The 20,866-nt window shown below is 40.3% G+C and overlaps 1 protein-coding gene across 1 annotated transcript in view; it reads left to right on the plus strand.

The window, feature by feature from the left end:
- The first annotated feature begins 338 nt into the window (after positions 1–338).
- The window catches only part of BFSP1 (beaded filament structural protein 1), a 53,547-nt gene continuing 33,019 nt past the window's right edge, over positions 339–20,866 (plus strand). Inside the window, exons 1-4 of the mRNA XM_049775591.1 lie at positions 339–691; positions 6,729–6,773; positions 12,030–12,057; positions 15,405–15,497. Coding sequence (XP_049631548.1) covers positions 339–691; positions 6,729–6,773; positions 12,030–12,057; positions 15,405–15,497 — 519 coding nt within the window. The remainder of the gene's footprint in view (positions 692–6,728; positions 6,774–12,029; positions 12,058–15,404; positions 15,498–20,866) is intronic.

Consider the following 20,866-nt stretch of genomic DNA (forward strand, 5'->3'; position numbering starts at 1 on the left):
TGGATCCAGTTCAAAGGCAGTCACACCTGTTTTGGCCTCCTGACCTTCCATTCAGTATTAAAGCAATAAACATGAACCATCAGGAAGCAAAACCTCATTGCCCAGTTTAACCAACCTTCCAACCCATTGTATGTAGATTCTGCTAATCCAGATCACAAAGGCAGAGCTGCTGATGTTCTCCTATGTTTTGTGCTCACAGGCCTGGAATTCAGCCCATCAGCTGAGCAGTTCTGGAACATCTCAGCAGCGTATCAAGGCCCTCGACTTGTATTTAGCCTGACTGGGCCCGGCAGGCTCTCTTTGAGCTGGTTTTGTAACCGCTGGCCCACCGGGGAGCCATGTACCGGCACAGCTACGTTTGCAAGACCCGCACCGAGCAGTACAAGAATGCGGAGCCAGACAACTTGGCGGAGGATCGGCCGGGCACGCTCAGCCTGGCCGAGCTGCGGAGCCTCAGGGAGCTCGTGTCAGGCCACATCCAGCGGGCTAGAGCACTCGAGCAGCGCCAAGCAGTTCTCCTAAGGCAACTGGACAACTTGCAGCTCCTGGGAGAGCCGTCTCACTGGGAGGATACCCTGACCCGACATGCTGAGGACAACCTCCAGCTTGTAGGGGACCTGGAGACTGAGCCTACCCAGCTGGAGCTCAAGGGCACAGAGGCACAGTGCGCTCTGGACGAGTTCCAGAGCAAATGAGTGAACAGCATATGGGGAAACTGAAGCAGAGCCTGTACCCTTGACTTAAATTTTCTCTGCCTTTTTGGGAGTCTAAGTCCAAGTCTTTGCAGAGGAAACGTGCACAGAGCCTTTCCCTTCCTAAGCTTAAGGCCAGCCAGCTTAAGCCAGCCAGCTTGCGTTTTGACTACAATTCAGTTTACAAGAAATATCATTTGCGTTTGACTATTAAATGTAAGTACTGTATCCCTACAATAAAAGCAATGCACAGATGAGGGTTTGTGTGTGTGTGTGTGGGGGGGGGATCACACGAAGCATTGCGGGCGTGGGGAGACATGTGGAGGGCTGTCCCTAGGTCCTTTCCAGGAGTGCTCCAAGCACCATACCATGCGGAATGGGCAAGGCGCCCAGACTAAGCATATGCTTAGCTCTTGGAACTCTCTCCCAGATTTTAGGTGGATAAGTCAATAGTTTTCACAAATGTGTATACCCATATAGTTATCATTCCCAATTGCTCTTTAATAGTCAATCTTCTTGAGGCACCCAGTATTCTGGCTTCAAATACCACAGATGAATTAGATCTGTAATCATATTTACTGTGATGAGATCCTACAGCTGTCCTTCTGGGACTGGCACTTTTTGCTCAGTGCATTATTTGTATGGATATCCATACATTGCCGGTATGGATGCTGCATTGTCCTAACTGCCTCGTCTTGACACAGTTCACCCCTTGAGAGAGGGCATGGAGGCTAGGAAAACGTGGTGAACTGGGGCAAGGTTCTTCAACAAGTAAATGCTGAGACACGACTCAAATCTAGTGTGTGAAGTCTGATTGTCTTCGTCACATCACAGTGAACACATGGAAATTATTCCCAAGTTTTCCCTCTAGGCTAGTGGACTCATTTTTTAGTAAGGGGCCAGATGATTCTTTGTGGGCTCCTAGGATATGCCAAGAGGGCCACAAGTGCAAGCCATCTAATAGAAGAGAGAGGATAATGGGATAATGAGGCAAGGAGATCAAGTATTAGGGTAGGCTGACAGGGGCCCAGGAGAAAAATATTTCTGCTTTGGGGTATTGCTCCACAAAGCCTGAGCAGGGATCAGCAGCAAATAGTATTATTGAAACTTCCTAACTATAGGGACTCTGGAATCCACCACATAGCCCCTGTGGCAAAATTTGTATTTTGTTTTGTTTGTGGGTGTTTGGGCTTAAAGAGACTCAGGGCTTACTATTAGCTCTCTCTGCTCAGGGGTCACTCTTGGTAGTGCTCAGGGGACCATAGGAGATTCTGGAAATCAAACTGGGTTGGCTGATGGCAAGGTAAGTGCCTAAACCTCTGTGCTATATCTCTCTAGCCACAGAGCCTGCATTTTAATAAGGTCATTTGTAGCTTAAGGTGCTAAAACAAGTTTGAGAAGTGGAAATTATGAGAAGCCTGGTCCAGCCTTCAATAGGCTGAACTACATTCTAAAATCACCTATAAGGCTATTTGTTTGTTTGTTGTTCTTTAAACAAAAATATGCCCAACAATTTCTTAGCACTTTTTGAGTTATAAGTGCACAAGTACGTTATATTATAAATGTACATGTACATGATGTTTGAGCCAGCTGGACTATTTCAAGGAATTTATTATATGATATTCTAGCAGCTGTGAAACAGCATGCCTGCAAAGATCTCTCTGCACCAAATGGCATTATGATGAGCAATACAAAATGCAGCTAACTGTGCCCTGCTTGGTAAAGAATTTAAATTGGGCTGCATTCATGCAACGAACTATTATACAGATATAAAAAGAGAATAATATATTTGTACTATTTATTTTCAAATAAAGCAGAGAGGATAAATGTAAAAATATTTTGTTAGAATAAGGAAAACGAATTTCTGCACATTTGTTAGAATAAGGAAAACGAATTTCTGCACACAAGTACTCCTCTCCACCATGTACTCAAACATTTGTATGAGGATAAATGGAATGTGAAGCCTGAGAGAGACTTAACACCAGCATAGTTTTATGTTTTTAATTGTTTCTAGCTTTATTGGGGGTGGAGAGATAGTACAGAGGGTAAGACAGCTTGTTTTCTTTGTAGCTGGCCCCAACTTGAATATCTGGCACAGAATGTGGTCTCTAGAGCAATGCCAGGCATCACTCCTAAGCACAGAGCCAGAATAGCCGCTGAGCATTATTTGATGTGCCCCGTTACCTAATCAAATAGGGATAGGAGGTCTGACTCAAGTGTAGAGTACATACATAATATGTATACATAGCCTTCAATCTGCCCACAGCATCCCTATGAAAAATTAATTACTTGTATTAAAATTATCAAACCATGTAAGAATATATTCATTAAAATATGTTTTAAATTTATACCCCTGGAATTGGAGAGATAATAAAGTCCTTGTAGGCAAGTAGTTGACCTTCAGTCTCTGATGCTATTTGCTCCCCTGAGCTCAGAGATAGGAATAATCCCCAATCACTATTGTGTGCGACCTAAAACCCCCTCTATTATGTCTTTCTACCTCAAGAGGCACCCAAGAATTAATTTGTTTTTGTTTTTGTTTCTGGGCCACACCCAGAGGCACTCAGAGCTCTTCACTACTGGCTCTGCACTTAGGTATTCCTCCTGGAGGTGCTTAGTGGAATGCCGGTGATCAAACCTGGGTTGGCAGTGTGTAAGGCAGATGCCCTGACTGCTTTACTATTGCTCTGGACCTATAAATTAATTTGTTTTTGAGTTGCAAGATAGTTCTTAATATAAATTTATTTAGAAAGATGTGAGAAGTCAGTTTAATGCTTATGATTGAACCATGTCATGGGGATTATTGGACTTGTTCTTATGTCCCCCATATGCACCAATAACGCCACGTGGCATTGCTCCTTTTTTGCATAAGCACATTAAAATGGGAAAATACTATACATACAAATAAGATCCTATCTAATAGAGATTGGAATACACAAATCTTGTAGTGCAAAGGGAACCTTACACCCTGAATATTGACATAATGACCTGGCACAGGCCTCAGAAGAGAGGGCATTTTTCATTCACCCCTGAACCAGGGAAGCCATCCACGAAACATCCAGGTTTGTCTATAACATCACCTGGAAGCAATCCTCTACCATGGAAGATCCTACCACTGCTCAGACATGGACCTACTCAAAAGAGACTTTCCTTAATACTGAGAAGACTTAACAACAACAACGACCTGCTTACAGGACAGGGCTTCCTGCATTGCCCTTTAATGATGAGGTGAAATGAGAGGACGCCCCACATCCTGACTTCAATGTAGGATATGCAGATTCCAGGATCTTTAATACAGAAACATGATACCAACAACAGAGACTGTGTGAAAAGTGTGTTGGCACTATGGACAATGTCTTGGATTGGACGATCTAACTTGCCTGGAGCCTAGAGTTGGTCTTATGCCAGGAAACTTCAGGGGTAGGGTCTCTTTGTATTTAGGTCAAGGTTATTCCGTTCCATGCCTCTCATATTTTAGTGGGCCTATGCAAACAACAATTGCCACTCTAACACCGTTTTTACTGTGCTCCTTTGACTCTAAAAACCACTTAAAATTTGAGGTTAACTTAAGCTAATATGCATGTACATGGAAATGTAAAAAATACTATGCCTCTAATGTTTAAGGAGTTACGTAAGTTTTATGGCTTTAGATTGCCTTGTGTGCTGTTAAGAAATATTATAATGTGTTACAATCTGGGGACTTGAGGGACAAAGTAGTTGTACATGGATTCTGTTTTATTTATCTTAATGTTCTTTGGCTGAACGTTCAAAGTTAAGATATCAGCAAGGGGACATCTTCTGAGAATTATGTTATGGGTGGTTATCCTTCCACTGTAACTTTACCTTGTTCTCTTTCTTTGCATCTTTGTTCTCATAATTAAAAAAAAAAAAAAAGAAAGATGTGAGGAGAGGGAGAAGTATGTGTTTATGAGAAATCATAGGTTTCTTCAGAGTGGAAATAGGCCAGCACAGAAACATAGAAACAAGCAAGCTAGTTCAAGGCAGATTAGCCCTGCTGATTCTGGTGAACAATTTATTTTGGAAATTTCTGGACTAGGTTACCCAGAGATTTTTCTCCAAACATGCTCTAAATTTTAATTCAAATTCTCAATTCAAACCACAATGTGGTTATTCCTTATTGTGTATTGAGCATTTATTAGCATTTATGTTTATTAGGTTTAGTCAGTCTGTTTTTAGTTTTGAACCCTGAAAATGGATGTTGAACTGGAAAAAAGAGATCTAGGATCATCTGCTATGATTCTTCCTCTGTAAACTAAGTCTTGGATAGAATCCATGAGCTGTAAGACTTCAACTCAGATTTCATATCATGGACAAATAATTTTTCCAGGGACTGCATGTTGAAGAGAAGCAATTTTTGGACTCCTATGGAGTCAGACCCAGAGATAGACTCTCATTAAACAAATTTTATGTTCTCACAAACAAATAAAAGTATACTCTGGCTCAAAAACCCAAGCCACCTGTCTGAGCCATCAGGACACTCTAGAATAGAGAAATAGCCTCCAACCATGAGGCCACTTAGCATACCAATCCACAAATATGGGTTTACAAGAGATTTGGGTTCCAGTAGTGAGTAGATGAGTGTGAAAATGGGAAGGTATAAGCAGTCTTGTTCAGTATGTTCTCTTTTTGGATAGTTGATTAATTCCCAGATCATATCCTCAGGATGTGAAACAAAGACTAGATTAAATAAAAACAAAACCATCAAATACAATGATGGATATAATTGATTATCCAGACTGATAAAAAGAAAAAATAATTACAGATAATTGAAGCCAAAGTGTTTTTCTCTTAATGAATTTACTTAATGAATATAATAAATCATTGATAATGAAGTCACTTTTTAGTATAATATTAAGACTTGTCTATAGCATAAAAATGATCTAATCTGTTATTGACCAAATATGCTCTAGAAATTCTTAAATGCTTTCTTCAGGAAAGAACAAAATGAATATTAGAATATGTTCAAGAAGGCAGCATCCATGGTTTGAATTCAGCAGTTGATGTTCTGCAAGCATCTGACTGAAGCTTTGGGCAAGTTTCTCAGTTTCATTTTTTTGGGGGGTGGGCAATAAGTGCTCTCAGAATTTTGTGAGAATTAAATAGTGAAATTCAGAAAACGAGACATATGTCAGCCAATAGATGTAGTGTCAGAAACCACAACAAGGTCAAGTTAGTGGTGGTGCAAATCTTTGGGCAACCTTCAATATCTATACTGCTCTTAGACCACAGGTAGGTTGAGGTACATCTTCCTTAGTATTGGTGGCTGGAGAGGACTGCTGTGGGAATAGTAATCTAGGATAGGAAAGTCCTGTTCTGTTTACTCTTCTCAGTTATCCTGTGCAAGTTACCACTTCCAGTGAATGCCAATGTAAAAAGAAAATTTTTGACCAAAGGAAAAAAAAAGAAAGAAAAAGAAAAGGAGCCATAGAGATAGCATGGAGGTAAGGCATTTGTTTGCCTTGCATGCAGAAGGTTGGTGGTTTGAATCCCGGCATCCCATATGGTTCCCCGAGCCTGCCAGGAGCGATTTCTGAGCGTAGAGCCAGGAGTAACCTCTGAGCGCTGCCGAGTGTGACCCAAAAACAAAAACAGACAAAAAAAAAAAAGTTTTGGACCAGCACTATCCCAGCACAGGAAAGCATCCATGCAAAAGAGCATACCACAAAGTCAAAAATACTGAGGTCATGAGACCTCAAAATTGACAATGGAACAAAAAAGGTGCCTATCAATACGGCAGACTGAAATAAGTGGGAGTAGGGGGAGAGGGAATTTAAGAAGATAGATGGAGGGAACATTGTATATCTAAAACTCAACTAAGAATAATGTATATCATTATGTTTTAATAACATTAAAAAGTAGGAAAAGAGAAATATGACACTAGCTAATAGCTTTACAGCTAAGACTTCCTTAAAGAAAAAGCACAGAAGATGTCTCAGACAAAATGCAATGCTTGTCATGTGCTCACTCTGTACACAGTCATGACAGCTGTCCGATTCCCTTATGCTCAATTTGCAGATATGAAAATGAATGTGAGTGCAACCAGCTGCTAACAGAAATGCTGTAGTGGCTTAATAACGTGAGCAAAGAACTTCTTTGGGTCTCAGAAGATTCATGACAAGATTGAACTCTTGGACTGAAGTGGCTGTTTCTCACTTGTCTCCTTATGTTGCTTCAAACAAAATCAATCTATTTCTTTTACTGTGGTGTCTCTCTTTTGTTCTCTTTGGATCACACTTGGTCCAAGATCAGGGCTTGCTCTCCTGGTTCTGTGATCAGGGATCACTTATGGCAGTGCTTGGAGATCATATGTGATGTCAGGGATTGAATCTGGGTCAGTCTCAGGAAAGGCAAACACTTTATTGCTATACTATTTTCCGATCCAAGGGATTATTCAGTTTTTATGTAAGCACCCATGCAGAAGTTGTGTGATGTTGTTCTTTGCAAGGGCAGTTTACTTTGGTTCTCCATTTTCTATCTGACTGGCTTCCTTGTCTTTAGTCAAGAGTACTCAATGACAGAATAGCAAAATAATGTTGAATAGATAATTTTGTTTATGATCAGGTCTGGCAGATAAATGTATTGTTCTTCCCTGGTTATTTCAGAGCTCAACTTTTAGAGCAGAAAGAAATTTTTTGTTTCACTAAGAAGTTGTTGACTGCCCACCTTCTTTAATTCCTTTCTATGCCTTCATTGCATGAGAATTGCTGGCAAAACATAGCACCTTTCCCTGATATGTCCACATGTGATCTTAGAGTTTTTCTCCACTTAGAACTACAGGCAAACATTTCAGGCTGCTTAGCATGTTTGTACTTCATGGTACTGTAAAATCACCCCATGCGCCATATCTCTAACCCCAGGTGAACGAGTCTGAATCAGAGTCATGCATGAAATAATCCAAACCAGGCTGAGGGTGAAACACGTGAAGTTTAACAATCTCTACCTTGTATGGAGAGAGAGCTGCCTGAAAGAACTATGGTTTGTATTGAGTACAGAGACCACCCTCAGGTGGAAGAAGTAAGGACAAAGTAAGGGCAGATAGCTCAGGCTACTCTGAGCTTGTCCTGCCCAGGTTCACACATAAGACAATCTCTGTTTTGGGGTAAAACCAAGTTGTAAACAACAGGTACAAAGGAACCAGAAATGATCTTTGTTTTGGCTGAAACCAAGTTGTAAACAAACAGATATCAAAGAAACCAAGGATGATCTTTGATTTGGGTAAAACAAGGTATAATCTAACAGGTACCATCTATTTTCTGTTGTCTGGGATTATTCTGCTAGTTGGTGGCAAATCGAGGAAAACAAAAATTTGCTTTGTCTGTGTTATCTACTTTTCTGTGAGCAATATAATGTTTGTGGAACACATGTGCATGAAAAGGAGATGGCTGTTGGTAATTACACAGATCCACTTATAGAAGTTAGAACTATTATAGGCCAACTAAAACTCAGGACTGTGATATCAATAAAAGAAGGGGATGAGACCCAGGTAGATAGCTCAATGAGCTGGTGTGCTTGTTTTACATGCAGGATGCCTGGATTTTACTTCTGGCATCATATAGTTCTCCAAGCAACATTGAAAGAGTCCCCAGAGCACTGAGCCAAGATAAGTCACTGCGCACTATAACATAATGGTGGTGATAAAAGTACACTTCATTAGCTATAAAAACACCGGCCTAACTTTTCATGGCACCAAGTCTTTTGAAAGGCTAAACTGGGCTCTAGTATTAGACATTACTCAGTGATTATGTGGTCAATTGTAATTGGTCCCATTTTTGGTTTCAGACATGACTCCAGGCATCTTATCCACTGATCCAACACGTGTGGGGATGCTACCCTTCAGTTCAACACTAATATGTTTGTTTTGTGAGTACTTTTCTTCACTGCCAGTAGAACTTACTTTGGTTCTTAAGTTTTCATTCACTTACCACCATTTTGTATATTTCTCAAACAAGTGAAAGTTCTTTTAATTTTACCTTTTTGCAAAGTTTTCTTTCTTTCTTTTCTTTTCTTTCTTTTTTTTTTTTTTTTTTTTTTTTTTTTTTTTTTTTGGTGTTTTGGGGCCACACCCGGCAGTGCTCAGGGGTTACTCTTGGCTGTCTGCTCAGAAATAGCTCCTGGCAGGCACGGGGGACCATATGGGACACCGGGGATTTGAACCAACCACCTTAGGTCCTGGATCAGCTGCTTGCAAGGCAAATGCTGCTGTGCTCTCTGGGCCCACCTTTTTGCAAAGTTTTCATAATATTTATATTAAAATTTTTAAACACAACCCAGTTTCTTAAAGTTCATCAATTCTTTAGCATTTGACATTTGTAGGGGGATTGCTTTGTTTTGTTTTGTTTTTGTATTTTGGCCAAACTCAGTTGTACACAAACCTTACTCCTGGTTTTCAGGATCACTCTTGGTAGAGCCAGCGCATGTACAGTGCTAGAGATCATATTTTGTTTGTGTTTAAAGTATGTGCATTACTAGCTGTTCTGTTTCTTAGGCCTAGCAGTTGACTTATATTTTTAGCAATTGATTTTTTTAATGGAAATTCCAACATGTTGGTAAATGGCTTTGCAAAGCTAATTTTTCAGATTACATTCTCTAACTTTTTCCTCAGAAAAGGTGACTCTGAAAATCAGTGTGCAGCATATCATTGGAGGGTCTGCTCATTCTGAGATTCTGGCCCCCAACTTCTGGTCTGGTAGAATTTGGACCTGGCAGATATTAATTACTGTGAATCTTTTTTTTAATTTTTTAATTTTTTATTGAGACCCATATATGAATTACAAGTCTTTCACAGTTATATTTAAGGTACATAGTGTATGAATCATTTTACAGGTGGTATGGATCAAGAGAATAACTGACCTAAATTTAAAGCAGATATAATACCAGGGCTTAAATCCTTTTCTAAAATGATGCTATTGAACCAGAGTCTTAGTTTGGAAAAATCTAGTTGTTTCTACTGTGGAACTTTTAACTGAGCAGCTGACAGGATCTAAAGCATAATAATAGAAACACAAATGTCAACACATTTCTGAATTCTGTGCAAACAGAGGAAAGCACTTTCTGTGAATTTACCTGACTGATTATCAAGGATGCATACTAGGATCACCTACTCACTTTCTGAATTTCAGGGTAGTTTAGTGAAGCAGAAGCCTCATGCCCCAAAATGCATGGTAAATGCAGGTCTGGAAGCAAATGCCAACACAGAAAATAATCCACACACAGGTAAGGAGATAAAACAGATTCAGGAACTTTCACAGCAAGCCTTCTGCTCCTAGTACTAAGACCACAAATAGAACAACCAAAATCACAAATAGTTTCTCCCTGAGATCCAGGGTCTTTATTGGAAAGAGAAAGACCACACCCTGGGTGGAGAACAGGTAGAGTAAGGGACCAATCCAAAAAGAGCTTCAATCCAAATATGCTACTATCCAATGAATGATAAAAACAAGCAAAGGATTAACCTGAAAAGAATGAAGACAGGTTATTCCAACATCTCCCCTTCTTAACTTTATAGAAAAATGCAGAAATATGAGGTAAAACAAAGTAATTCTTGTCCCAAGGTTCAAAGTAAAAGGCAGAAGCCTCTATCTAAAAGATAAAAGGGATGGCAATTTTTTTTGCATACGTGCAGCAAAAGTTGGGGATAATAAAAAGAAAAAAAATGTTTGGCTTAAAAACAGGATGTCTTTACCCATGAAGCATCCCATCATAAGACCAATTATAGGCTACAAGCATGCTAATTTGTCTAACTCCAAGGTTTTTCTTCATGGTACCAGAAAAGGTTCTCCTCAATTATGGTTGTCACAGTCAGGCTTCAGTAATTAGAGACCTTGGTGTTTGGATATAGATCCTATATCAAAATCAGGGTGTCATGAAGAATCTCCTGGTAACATCTCACCATGAGATAGCGAATCAGGAAAATGCACCTTGAAAGCGAGTTGTTTTTGATTTCCAAGTTCCAAGTCAGGATAGCATATAAGCCCACCCTGTCACAGTTAGATGCCAAGGTAGTTCTAGGGTCTGTCCTGGTAGAATGATGATTCCTGGTGTTGGTGCAGAAAACAGTGCCAGTTCCAAAGATGGGAGCAAAGGTTCAGTGGAGATTGGTTGATATCCATGCAATTGAAGCCTATGTCAAGTCACTAAAACAAAAGTTCAGGTGGAAGGCCTCCCTGTAACAAAAATGTTTGAGTTCCCATCTCTATTAGATAGTCTCTTCTCTATAAGATTTTTACCATTTTAATGTCCCTATGCAAAAAGAACAGGGCCACAGGATACTATTGGTGCCTATGGGGCAAAATAATAAACCAAACAACTCCTGTAACCTAGATCTAACAAAAACACAAAATTCAAAAGATACTATCTACTAGAATTTCTTATTAAACAAATCCAAAGAGCATGCCAGGAATGTTTTCTGAGCTCAGAGCTGAGAATAACCCTGAGCACAGCCAGGTGTGGCCCCTGACCCAATTTCCCAAGACTGGATGATTAAATCTTGGGCTCAAGGGGGGGGGTGTCTGGGAGCCAGAGTAGAAAATGTGACACCCAGCAGTCCATATGTAAATGTCCCATTTTGCCACAGGCCTGACCTAAACTTGGAGGGCTGGTTTTGGATCTCTTCCCCAGTTACTTGAGACATGATAAGAAGATGTGAAACAATCTCTAGCCCAATGGAATCCTTTGCCACACCTCAGACAAAGTTCAGGTGGTCACCTTGGGTGGAATCCACCATGTCCTCTAACAGGATAATTGAATTTATTCTGGTTCCCCAAGTTTGGCTCTGTATGCCATAGGTTGTTAAAAAGGCAGTAGAATTGCATATTCCAATATCCCTAGAAACATGTAGAAATCCCATGATATTTTCTCTCTCCCGAATGAGAGATAATATAGCTCGACAATTTTCATTGGCATTTTCAAAGGCTAATGTTTTTGTCAGGATCTGTTGTGCTTCCTTGTCTTTAATCTGCTTCTGGATAGCATCTGTCAATTTCCCCAGAAATTCTGCTTATGGCTCTGAAATGGCCTGAAAGATTTTTGTTAAGATGCCCTTGAATTCAGCATTGGCATCAACTTTCCCCCAAGCTTTCAATGCAAGCTCTTTGATGAGTTCCAAAACAGCAAGGGGGTAATTTCGACAGTTTGTATTTAAGAAAGTCCTTTCCCCTATTAAAAGCTCATAGACAATGGAACTCCTGCAACCAATTTTACAGAGTGACCTAGGCGATTAAACTTAATTTTAGCTCCTTTATCAAAGAACATTTTTCACTGTAAAAGTTGAAAGCACTCAGGCAGGTCTTTGCTACAGTATTAAAATCACTCTAGTAGCAAGAAATTAAACAAAAAAATGGAGAAAGTGGTCCATACTCTGAGCAAGCATTCTTAAATCAACCGAGATAGTTCATATTTAAACCCAAACAGGTTGGGGTTTGATTGTTTTCCTGATGGAAGGAAGCTGGTTCTGAGTCTGTGTTAGTACCAAATTCTTTGAGGATTTGTGGTGGGGTGGGGTAGGGCTTATTCCACACACTTTCAGAAGGTATGGTGGGGCTGGGATGGGTGGTAACCTTACAGAGTCAGCCTCCGATTGCACTGTCACTATCTTATTTTCGGCATTTATTTCTCTAGTAAATCAAAGTCAGCAGCTGGCAGTCCCCCTGGCTTAACACCAGTAGGAGGTGGTGAATTATGGGCCTCAGAGTTTTTGGTTTGAGCACCTGTCACTATGGGAAAACACTTTGTTTTCTGAAATTGGAGACTTCAGAAACAGTAGGGGTGCTTCAGAAGCTATTTTAAACATTTTAGAAACAGTTGGGGTGGTTTCCGAAAGCTTGGTCTTAATTTCTCAGCATATATAAACTATTATACCAATAAGAATCCTGATCAGAGTAACCAGTATATAAATTACTACTTTAGTATTTTTTTTATCTCGACTTTTGGACTATATAGGGTAGCAATAAACATGAGGAGAGGCCAGGGCTCCTTGATCCTTAGCCATAACTTTGAACCAAATACGAGCTAAACTAAAAATCCACAGCAGAACAATCCAGTTTAGCAACCACAAGACTATCCCAGGGAATGTCCCACCAGTCATAGACAGGCTCCCTGTTTCTGGCACCAGGTGAAGCAGAAGTCTTATTCCCAATCCCAAGGAATTGGACATATGCTGGTCTGGAGGCAAATGCCAACACAGGAAATAATCTACAGAGTTAAGAAGATAAAACAGGTTCAAGAACTTCCATCCAAGCCTTCTGCTCCTAGCACGGAGACCAGCAAGTAGGTAAGTCATTTGTGCAAAACCAAAACCACAAGCAGTTTCTTCCTGAGACCCAGGATCTTTATTGGAGAGTGAAAGACCATACCCTGAGGTGGAAAACAGGTAGATATAACTCTGCCCCCAACTTCCTGTTTCCCTAACCTCTTCTTTTGAGATGTAAATCCCACCTGGATGATCCCACCTGGCTGTTTTAAATGAGAGGGGTGGGGGAACACCATCAGAGAAGAATTAACCTGAGTAGAATAAAGATCAGTTATTCCAACAGTTTGGTAGATAATAAATTGTCTTCCAAACAATAAATGTGTTTGTAGAAGCATATGGTTAATTTCTATTTTAAAGGAGTGATATTAACTGGCATTTTATTATCACTTTGAGCATATTTATTTATTTGTTTGTTTTTTAAGGGCACACTCAACTTGCTCAGGATTTATTTTGCCTCTATGCTCATGGTTCATTCCTGTAGCTGCTCAGGAAATCAAAGGTATTGCTGCAGATTGAATTTATAAACCCCTATACTATCTCTTCTGCCTACGAACAGTTAAGTTTTAATTAATTACTTTATTTTAACACCATGGTTACAAAGTTGTTCATAATACATTAATTATTTTCCTTCTGTTTTACAATTGCAAAGTTTTTCTTGATAGAGTTTTTTTTTCCTTTGGTTTTTGGGGCCACACCTGTTTGATGCCCAGTGGTTACTCCTGGCTAAGCACTCAGAAATTGCCCCTGGCTTGGGGGGACCATATGGGAAGCCGGGGGATCAAACCACGGTCCTTCCTTGGCTAGCGCTTGCAAGGCAGACACCTTACCTCCAACACCACCTCACTGGCCCCTTGATTAAGTTTCAATCATATATTGTATAATGCCCTCGTAGGGTACATTTCCTGCCACCAATGTCCCCAGTTTTCCTTTCATCCTCCCCCTTGCCTGCCTCTTGGGCAGACATTTTTTTTCTATCTCTCTCTCTCTCTCAATTCCATTTTTTCCTTTTAGACAGTATGATTTACTATACTGTTGCTGAAAGTGTATCAGGCCTATCACTTTATCTCCTTTCAGCACCCAGTTCTTGTCCATAGTGATCAGTTCCAACTATCATTGTCATGGTGGTCCATTCTCTACCCTAAATGCATTCCCCTGCTATTTGTGGCAAGCTTCTTACCACAGACTTGTCCTGGCCCTCATTTTTATTGCCTCTGGATATTGTTACTATACTATCTTTCTTCTTCTTCTTTTTTTTATATCCTAAAAATGAGTGCTATTATTCTGTGTCTATCCCTCTACTTCTGGCTCATTTCTCCTAGCATGATACTTTCCAAATCCATGAGGTAACACTGCTTCTTTCTCCCAGTGATGGGTAATGTCAGCATACTTTGGAAGAAGAAACAATACTGATGGATTTGTCTTCCCTGAGTTTAGACTAAGATATCTTAGTAATACAGAATTTGAAGACCCATTGCTTCATTTCCAGATGGGTAAGTTCCTAAAGACAGTGCTATCAAAAGTATTAATTTATTGGGATTCAATAGAATAAGCAAAGAAACTAACCACCTGTGGTGAGGCTTCAATATTGATTTACTTCAAGTAAGTTATGGTCCTATAACTGAAAACATGCAGACCTTTTTATAATTTTGTATGATGCTACTTTACTATATAAATCTATTAATTTCAGAAGCATTTTGGTAGTCTTTAAGATTTTTTTAAATATAGTATATGTCATCTGCTTAGTAAGCTTTTGTTAGATTTCCATTTTGTGTGTGTATGTGTGGTTTTGTTTTTGTTTTTGGTTTTTGGTTTTTGGGTCACTGGCGGCGCTCAGGGGTTGCTCCTGGCTCCATGTTCAGAAATCACTCCTGGCAGGTTTGGGGGACCATATGGGATGCCAGGATTTGAACCACCGTCCTTCTGCATGCAAGGCAAATGCCTTACCCCTATGCTATTTTTCCGGCCCCATATTTCCATTTTGTTAAATTTGTCTATTCCTATAGGATTCCAACATCAAACGAATGAAGTTGCCCAGAATTCAAAGCACTGTTACTGATACTGCAGGTTTTAGGGTATATATTCAGTTTTAGGGTATGTACATCAGGTAGGATACAGTGGGAGCGTGCCCACAGTTGCTCTAAGAAGCTCTGGTGATATAAGCCCAACTATCGGCATACCTGAAGCTTGGTCTGATTGGTGTCACCAAAGAGAATCGCAGAGGGGGTGATAAGGTAGGACCATAGGCAAAATGGTGATTCTGGATGATTAATGCAGCAGGCATGGCTTTTGCAAGGAGGGGGCCTGGCCCATTCTCTCCTCCTGAGTTTACCAGATTTCTGCTGCATGGCATATGCACCATGATTTTTCACTACTTGGTTTGTCTGTTTCAAGAAAAGAGTGCCTAGCTCAGATATCTAATAAGAACACTTTTCTTCACTCAACAGAATCTTCTGGAAATTAAGACTTATGTCAGCATTCTGCAGTACATCACACAGACTACCCCTCAAGCTTTTACCTTCACAGGTGGGATAAACAAGGTAAGATTTGGAGCCTAGCTGCAAGAAAAGCATATTGTAAGGGTTTTCTTGCACATACACACACACTCACAAACACAACTGAGTCTTTCTGAAAGATGTCCTGTGTAGTAAAACTGATTAATTATGGAGTATTGGATGATGATGGATAATGGTGAGATGAATGGAGGGTGAAACCTTTCTCCTTCTGCTTGGACCACACACCTCCAACTCCCTTCAGCCAGTGGGTCTGAGGGTTCAGGGTAGCCGCAAAGAAAAGACTCACAGCAATCAGGTTTCAGGAGACATCAGCTTTATTCAGTGCCCTAGCTAACAGGTGTGGCTTCTATCAAAACCTTTTACACTGGATTCATAATCAGCCCTGCATTCAACATGTTTCTTCTAACTCTCCATCCTGCTAGTCCTCCCTCTCCTTCTCTCTTGCTGAATCTCTCTCTATCCTCTATCCTCTATATCTATCCTCTAAATCCTCTTCCTGCCCCTGAGGAAATCCTCTTGATACTTCCCAAAGACCCCTCCCAGAAATGGGCAGGTCTTACTATCAGGGAAGATTACACAGGAAGAGGGGGTTTGGGTAACAGTCCAGGTGCTATGGTGAATTTCCATGGCTCTTTTTGCATTTCCTCTTGAAGTTTCTTCTGCTGTTTGACTCAGACTGTGAACACTGGTACTTAGACATCTAGGGACATGAACTGTACCTGGCCATTTATTTTCTCTAGTGTTTCCTTCCTGAGGATGATATATTATTCTTACCTGTACAGTTTATAAGAAATAATAGGTACTTTACTGTTGCAACTCTACCAGTGTTAAAGCTGACCAAAACTGGCCTGGACCCGGGTTGGGGTCTGGGGGTTGGAGATGTCAAGCCCAGGGAGGCCAGATAGGGGATGCCCAGGTCCGAGGAAAGCCCACCACTCAACTAAGGAGACACAAACCTTGAAGGATGCAATCACACGTAGGTTTACCCCCTTTCCAGGATCCTAGGGTGTCACTGCAAGCCGGGAATTCGGTCTGCAGTGAGACCCCAAGAATCCAAATTTACAAACATTTAAGGGAATTCATATGATAATGAGCATGATAATGAGAATACAGGTCAAAGCATTTCATAGGTCTATACAATTTGAATCATCCAATGATTTTTTACACAAAGGGCGCAATTTTCTGTCTTTTCAGCCCCTTTATGGCATCATTTATCCCCAATTCCTAGGCTGATGGCATGCAGAGATATACGTTGAACCCTTCAGGTGGTCTCCTAATCTACAGGGTGGAGAACCCATTCTCTTGACAGCGTAGTGACCGGAGCGATTAGGGGAAGGGAATCTTGTTCATTATATCAAGCAAGCCAGAGACAGAAGCGAGAATAGCATTAAACTAGATTTTACTCTTATTTTATACTTATGTGTTATTCTATCTATACCTATGTGTTATTCCTTTTTAGTGACTGTATGCAATTATTCCTCCCTAATCTTCAAGGACCATCTGTCCTCTGCGGGAATCTTCTTCTTGAGCGTCGAGGTGTTCCCCTGTTGGAATACAAGATGCTTAGTTGGTTTTCCCTCCCTTCAAGGTGTCTGATGGAAAATAAGATGTCCTTGCATTTCTTGGAATGTCCTTTGTGATTTACATCCTGGTCTTAGAAATCAGCTGTCTCCTTGGGCCTAGTCTCAAAAGTTACACATTGAAATCCAAAGTTAAAAGGCTACACCCCAAAATCAAAAGTCACCTCTTTTCCAGACTCAACACCAGCAGTAGATGAGCTTGCTCCTTCACGTCATTCCTGGCACTGGATATATGGGGATTTTATCATGGTTTCTCATTATATGTTTCTGTGACTTTATTTGTCCATTTTTATTGAGGTAGGGGGATTTACAATGAAACTGGTTAATTGTACTTTTTTTTTTGGTGTGGGGTAGCTACACCTGGCTAGCTCAGAGCTTATTCATGGCTTTGTGCTCAATGATTATTCCTGACATGGCTCAGGGGCCATTTGGGGAAACAGAGCTGAAATCCTAGTCGGCCACATGCTAGGCAAGCACCCTACCAGCTGTTAAATCACTCTGACCCTAATTAGACTTTTCCTGCAAACATCATTTTAACACCTAGGGTTATATTTTGGGGATTAACTTAATCCCCTGATGACTCATGTGGTTGAACATCTTTTTATGTGCTTATTTGCCATTCATGTATCTTTTTTTGAAGTACCTGCTCAAATATTTTGCTTCAAAAATGACTGTTCTTCACCCTCCCATAAACACTAACAGAGTCTGAGAAAATTAGTGGCTATCGTTTTAAGACCAAGAACTGCTAATAGTTATGAGTCTGTAATTTAACACTTATAGAGAAAGAAGGGAGATTACTAAAATCTGATCATTTTTAAAAAATGGAGACTTGGATATAGAATGCTTGCAGTGGAATGTTCCACATTCTTCTATTGTTTTTTGTGTCACACCTGGCAGTGCTCAGGGGACTATGAGTGTGGGTGGGGAATTAATTAATTTTATTCCCTATTCCACTCATTAGCAATTTATTGTTATATTTTCAGAGTAAAATAGCTTTAATTAGGGAAATATGGGTGAGTAAGTAATTCTTTGGGAGAGAAGAGGACAATAGACAGAATGACATACAGTTACACATTCAGGAGGTAACTATTTCAGAATCATGGGCTTTTCCAGTGGGGTAAGAACCTGAAGGTATCCCATTAAGTCAAAGAAAGAAATTACATACCTGAGGTTGAGATGAATATGACCTCAAGAAGAGGAATGCACCTTTAAAAACTGCAATTCAATTATTACATTTCATTTTTATAAATTGAGTCACCATAATTGACAAAGCTGTTGGCAGTAAATATCAATCATACAAGGTTCCAACCCACTACCAATGTTTTCATTCATCCACCAATAACCTCAGAATCCCTACTCACTCCCTCCAACCTGAATCTTTTACAGACACATTTTTGAAGTTTAATTATTGTAGTCTGGGTCCCATGCTTGCAGTAGTGTTGGCCCTAGTGGTTTAGATATATGCAGCTAAGTTGCCTCTATGATGCAAGACCCTTGTTCCATGCCACTATATTACTTGAAGATGGTCTCTTCTTGCCATTTTTACCTCATTTATCTTCTTCCCTAATATTTTTGCTTCTGTAATATTGGGCAAAGGTTGTTTTATGTTTAATACATTGCATTTTCTTGTCATGTTATTATATACAACACATTAGTGAGATTAGTGAGAATATCTGATATGTCCTTGTCCTGATTTCACTTAAAACCAACCCCTCCAGTTTCATCCACATTGCAGTCAATTGCAGACTTCATCATTCCTTGTTGTTGCATAATAGTCCATCATGTATATTCATATCTCACAATTTTATTATCCACTCATCCATTGTTGGATTCCTGGCTTTTCATATTCTGAGGATTTTCATTGAGCCCTGCAATGAAGGTAGGTGTGCATATATCTTTTTAAATATTTTTTTTATTTATTGGGGGTTAATACCAAAAATTGGAATTCTTTTATCATATAAGACCTCTGTTTTTACCTTTTTAAGGACTATTTATACATTTTCAATAGGGGATGATCCACCAGCAGTGCACAAGGGTTTCTTTTTCTCTTATATCTGCTCAAATAAAGGTTGTTTTTACTTTTCTTGATACATACCATTTTCTCAAGTGTGAGAGGATTTCTTATTGTCATCTTAATTACTATTTCCCCATAACAATAAGAGTAAGTGACCATGAACAAATTTTTACTCATTTGTGTTCTTAACAGCTGTGTAGTATTTCATTGTGTAGATGTGCCACAGATTTTTTCTCTGCTTATCTGTTCTTAGGACCCTGGGTTCTTTCCAGATTCTAGCTATTGTGGATAGTGCTGCAATGCAGATGCTTTGCATAACATTGTGCTTTTGGGGGGCCGGGCGGTGGCGCTGGAGGTAAGGTGCCTGCCTTGCCTGCGCTAGCCTAGGACGGACCGCGGTTCGATCCCCCGGCGTCCCATATGGTCCCCCAAGAAGCCAGGAGCAACTTCTGAGCGCATAGCCAGAAGTAACCCCTGAGCGTCACAGGGTGTGGCCCAAAAACCCAAAAAAAAAAAAAAAAAAACATTGTGCTTTTGGTCTCCTTGGGTATATTCCTAGGAGTGGTATTGCTGAGACCCTCTCTTTTGTAACCACCTTTTGGTCATAGACATAGAAACATCTTTCTTTTTCTTCTGTTCAGCCATCTCATTCATGCCTGCTGTTGGTGCCATAACAGGAGGAGGAGTAGGGCAGAATTGTATATGTGCCTGCTAATGCAGCCAGCATATTTTAGTATATGTGCTGCCAAAGCAAGCACAGCAGCCGGCATATTTTATGTGATGCTCACTGGGAGTTTCACATTAGGTGTGGCACTCATACACTTGTCCACAGTGCTATTAACCCAGGCTTGCATTTCTTTAGTTGTGATGGCCACACAATTCTTGGCTAGAGGTCATGGTTCCAGGCCAATATGCTTACCGCCTATTTTAGGGGCATGCTCACCAGGGCTTGCAACCTTTTTTTGTTGTAATGCTTACATGCTTCTGGCTGGGAAGCTCCCGGAAATAACTGGCAGTGCCAGGAGGTCACACATACTAGATGTGCCAGAACTATACTCAGCATAAGTGATGGTATTGAGAACTGTGTTCCCAAGGCAGGTGCTCTAAGCCATAGAGCCATTTCTCCTGGTCTTTTTATATATTAACTTAATAAAAATATTTCAAGCTAGAAACATTTTCATTCAGACATTTTAGAACTATTTCAAAAACATTTAAAAAGCAGGAGTTATATTTGTGTCTTCATGAGGAAATTCTTGTTCAAATTGCCTACTAGTGACCATCTCAGGTTCCTATTCTCTGTAATCAAGTTGTACCAAGTAAGGCAGCTTTGCTTTAAGGCCTTAATTCTTCCCCCTTTATTTTTTTTGGGTTTTTTTGGGGGGGGGTCATCAGAAGTCTCTTGGTAAAAAAGTGCTTCATTGGCTGACATGGAGGCAGGATATAAGACGAATAGGAAGTAGATAGGAAGCTAGGCAGTGAAGGGGGTCCCTGAACTTGCTACTCACACATTTGATGGTGAGGACAAGGCATGAACAATGGTCTGTCTCAATCAACTGGAGTTTTTGTAGTGAATTCTGGGGACTTAGTGGACAGTCATCTATTTCTAACACTTCTGTAGGCTGGAAGTCTAAGATCAGGATTCCAGTTGATTTAGTACCTAGTAAAAATTTTTCACCTGACTTTACAGTTGCCTTCTCGTCATGTCCTCACATGCCCTTTCCATGGTGTATGCCTCACTTCCTTTTTTTGAAGTGGACCTACCCTCATGATCTCACCTAAATCTAATTATGCCTCAGAGG

Source organism: Suncus etruscus, chromosome 6 (genome assembly GCF_024139225.1).
Source record: "Suncus etruscus isolate mSunEtr1 chromosome 6, mSunEtr1.pri.cur, whole genome shotgun sequence".
In the NCBI taxonomy this organism is placed as follows: domain Eukaryota; kingdom Metazoa; phylum Chordata; class Mammalia; order Eulipotyphla; family Soricidae; genus Suncus; species Suncus etruscus.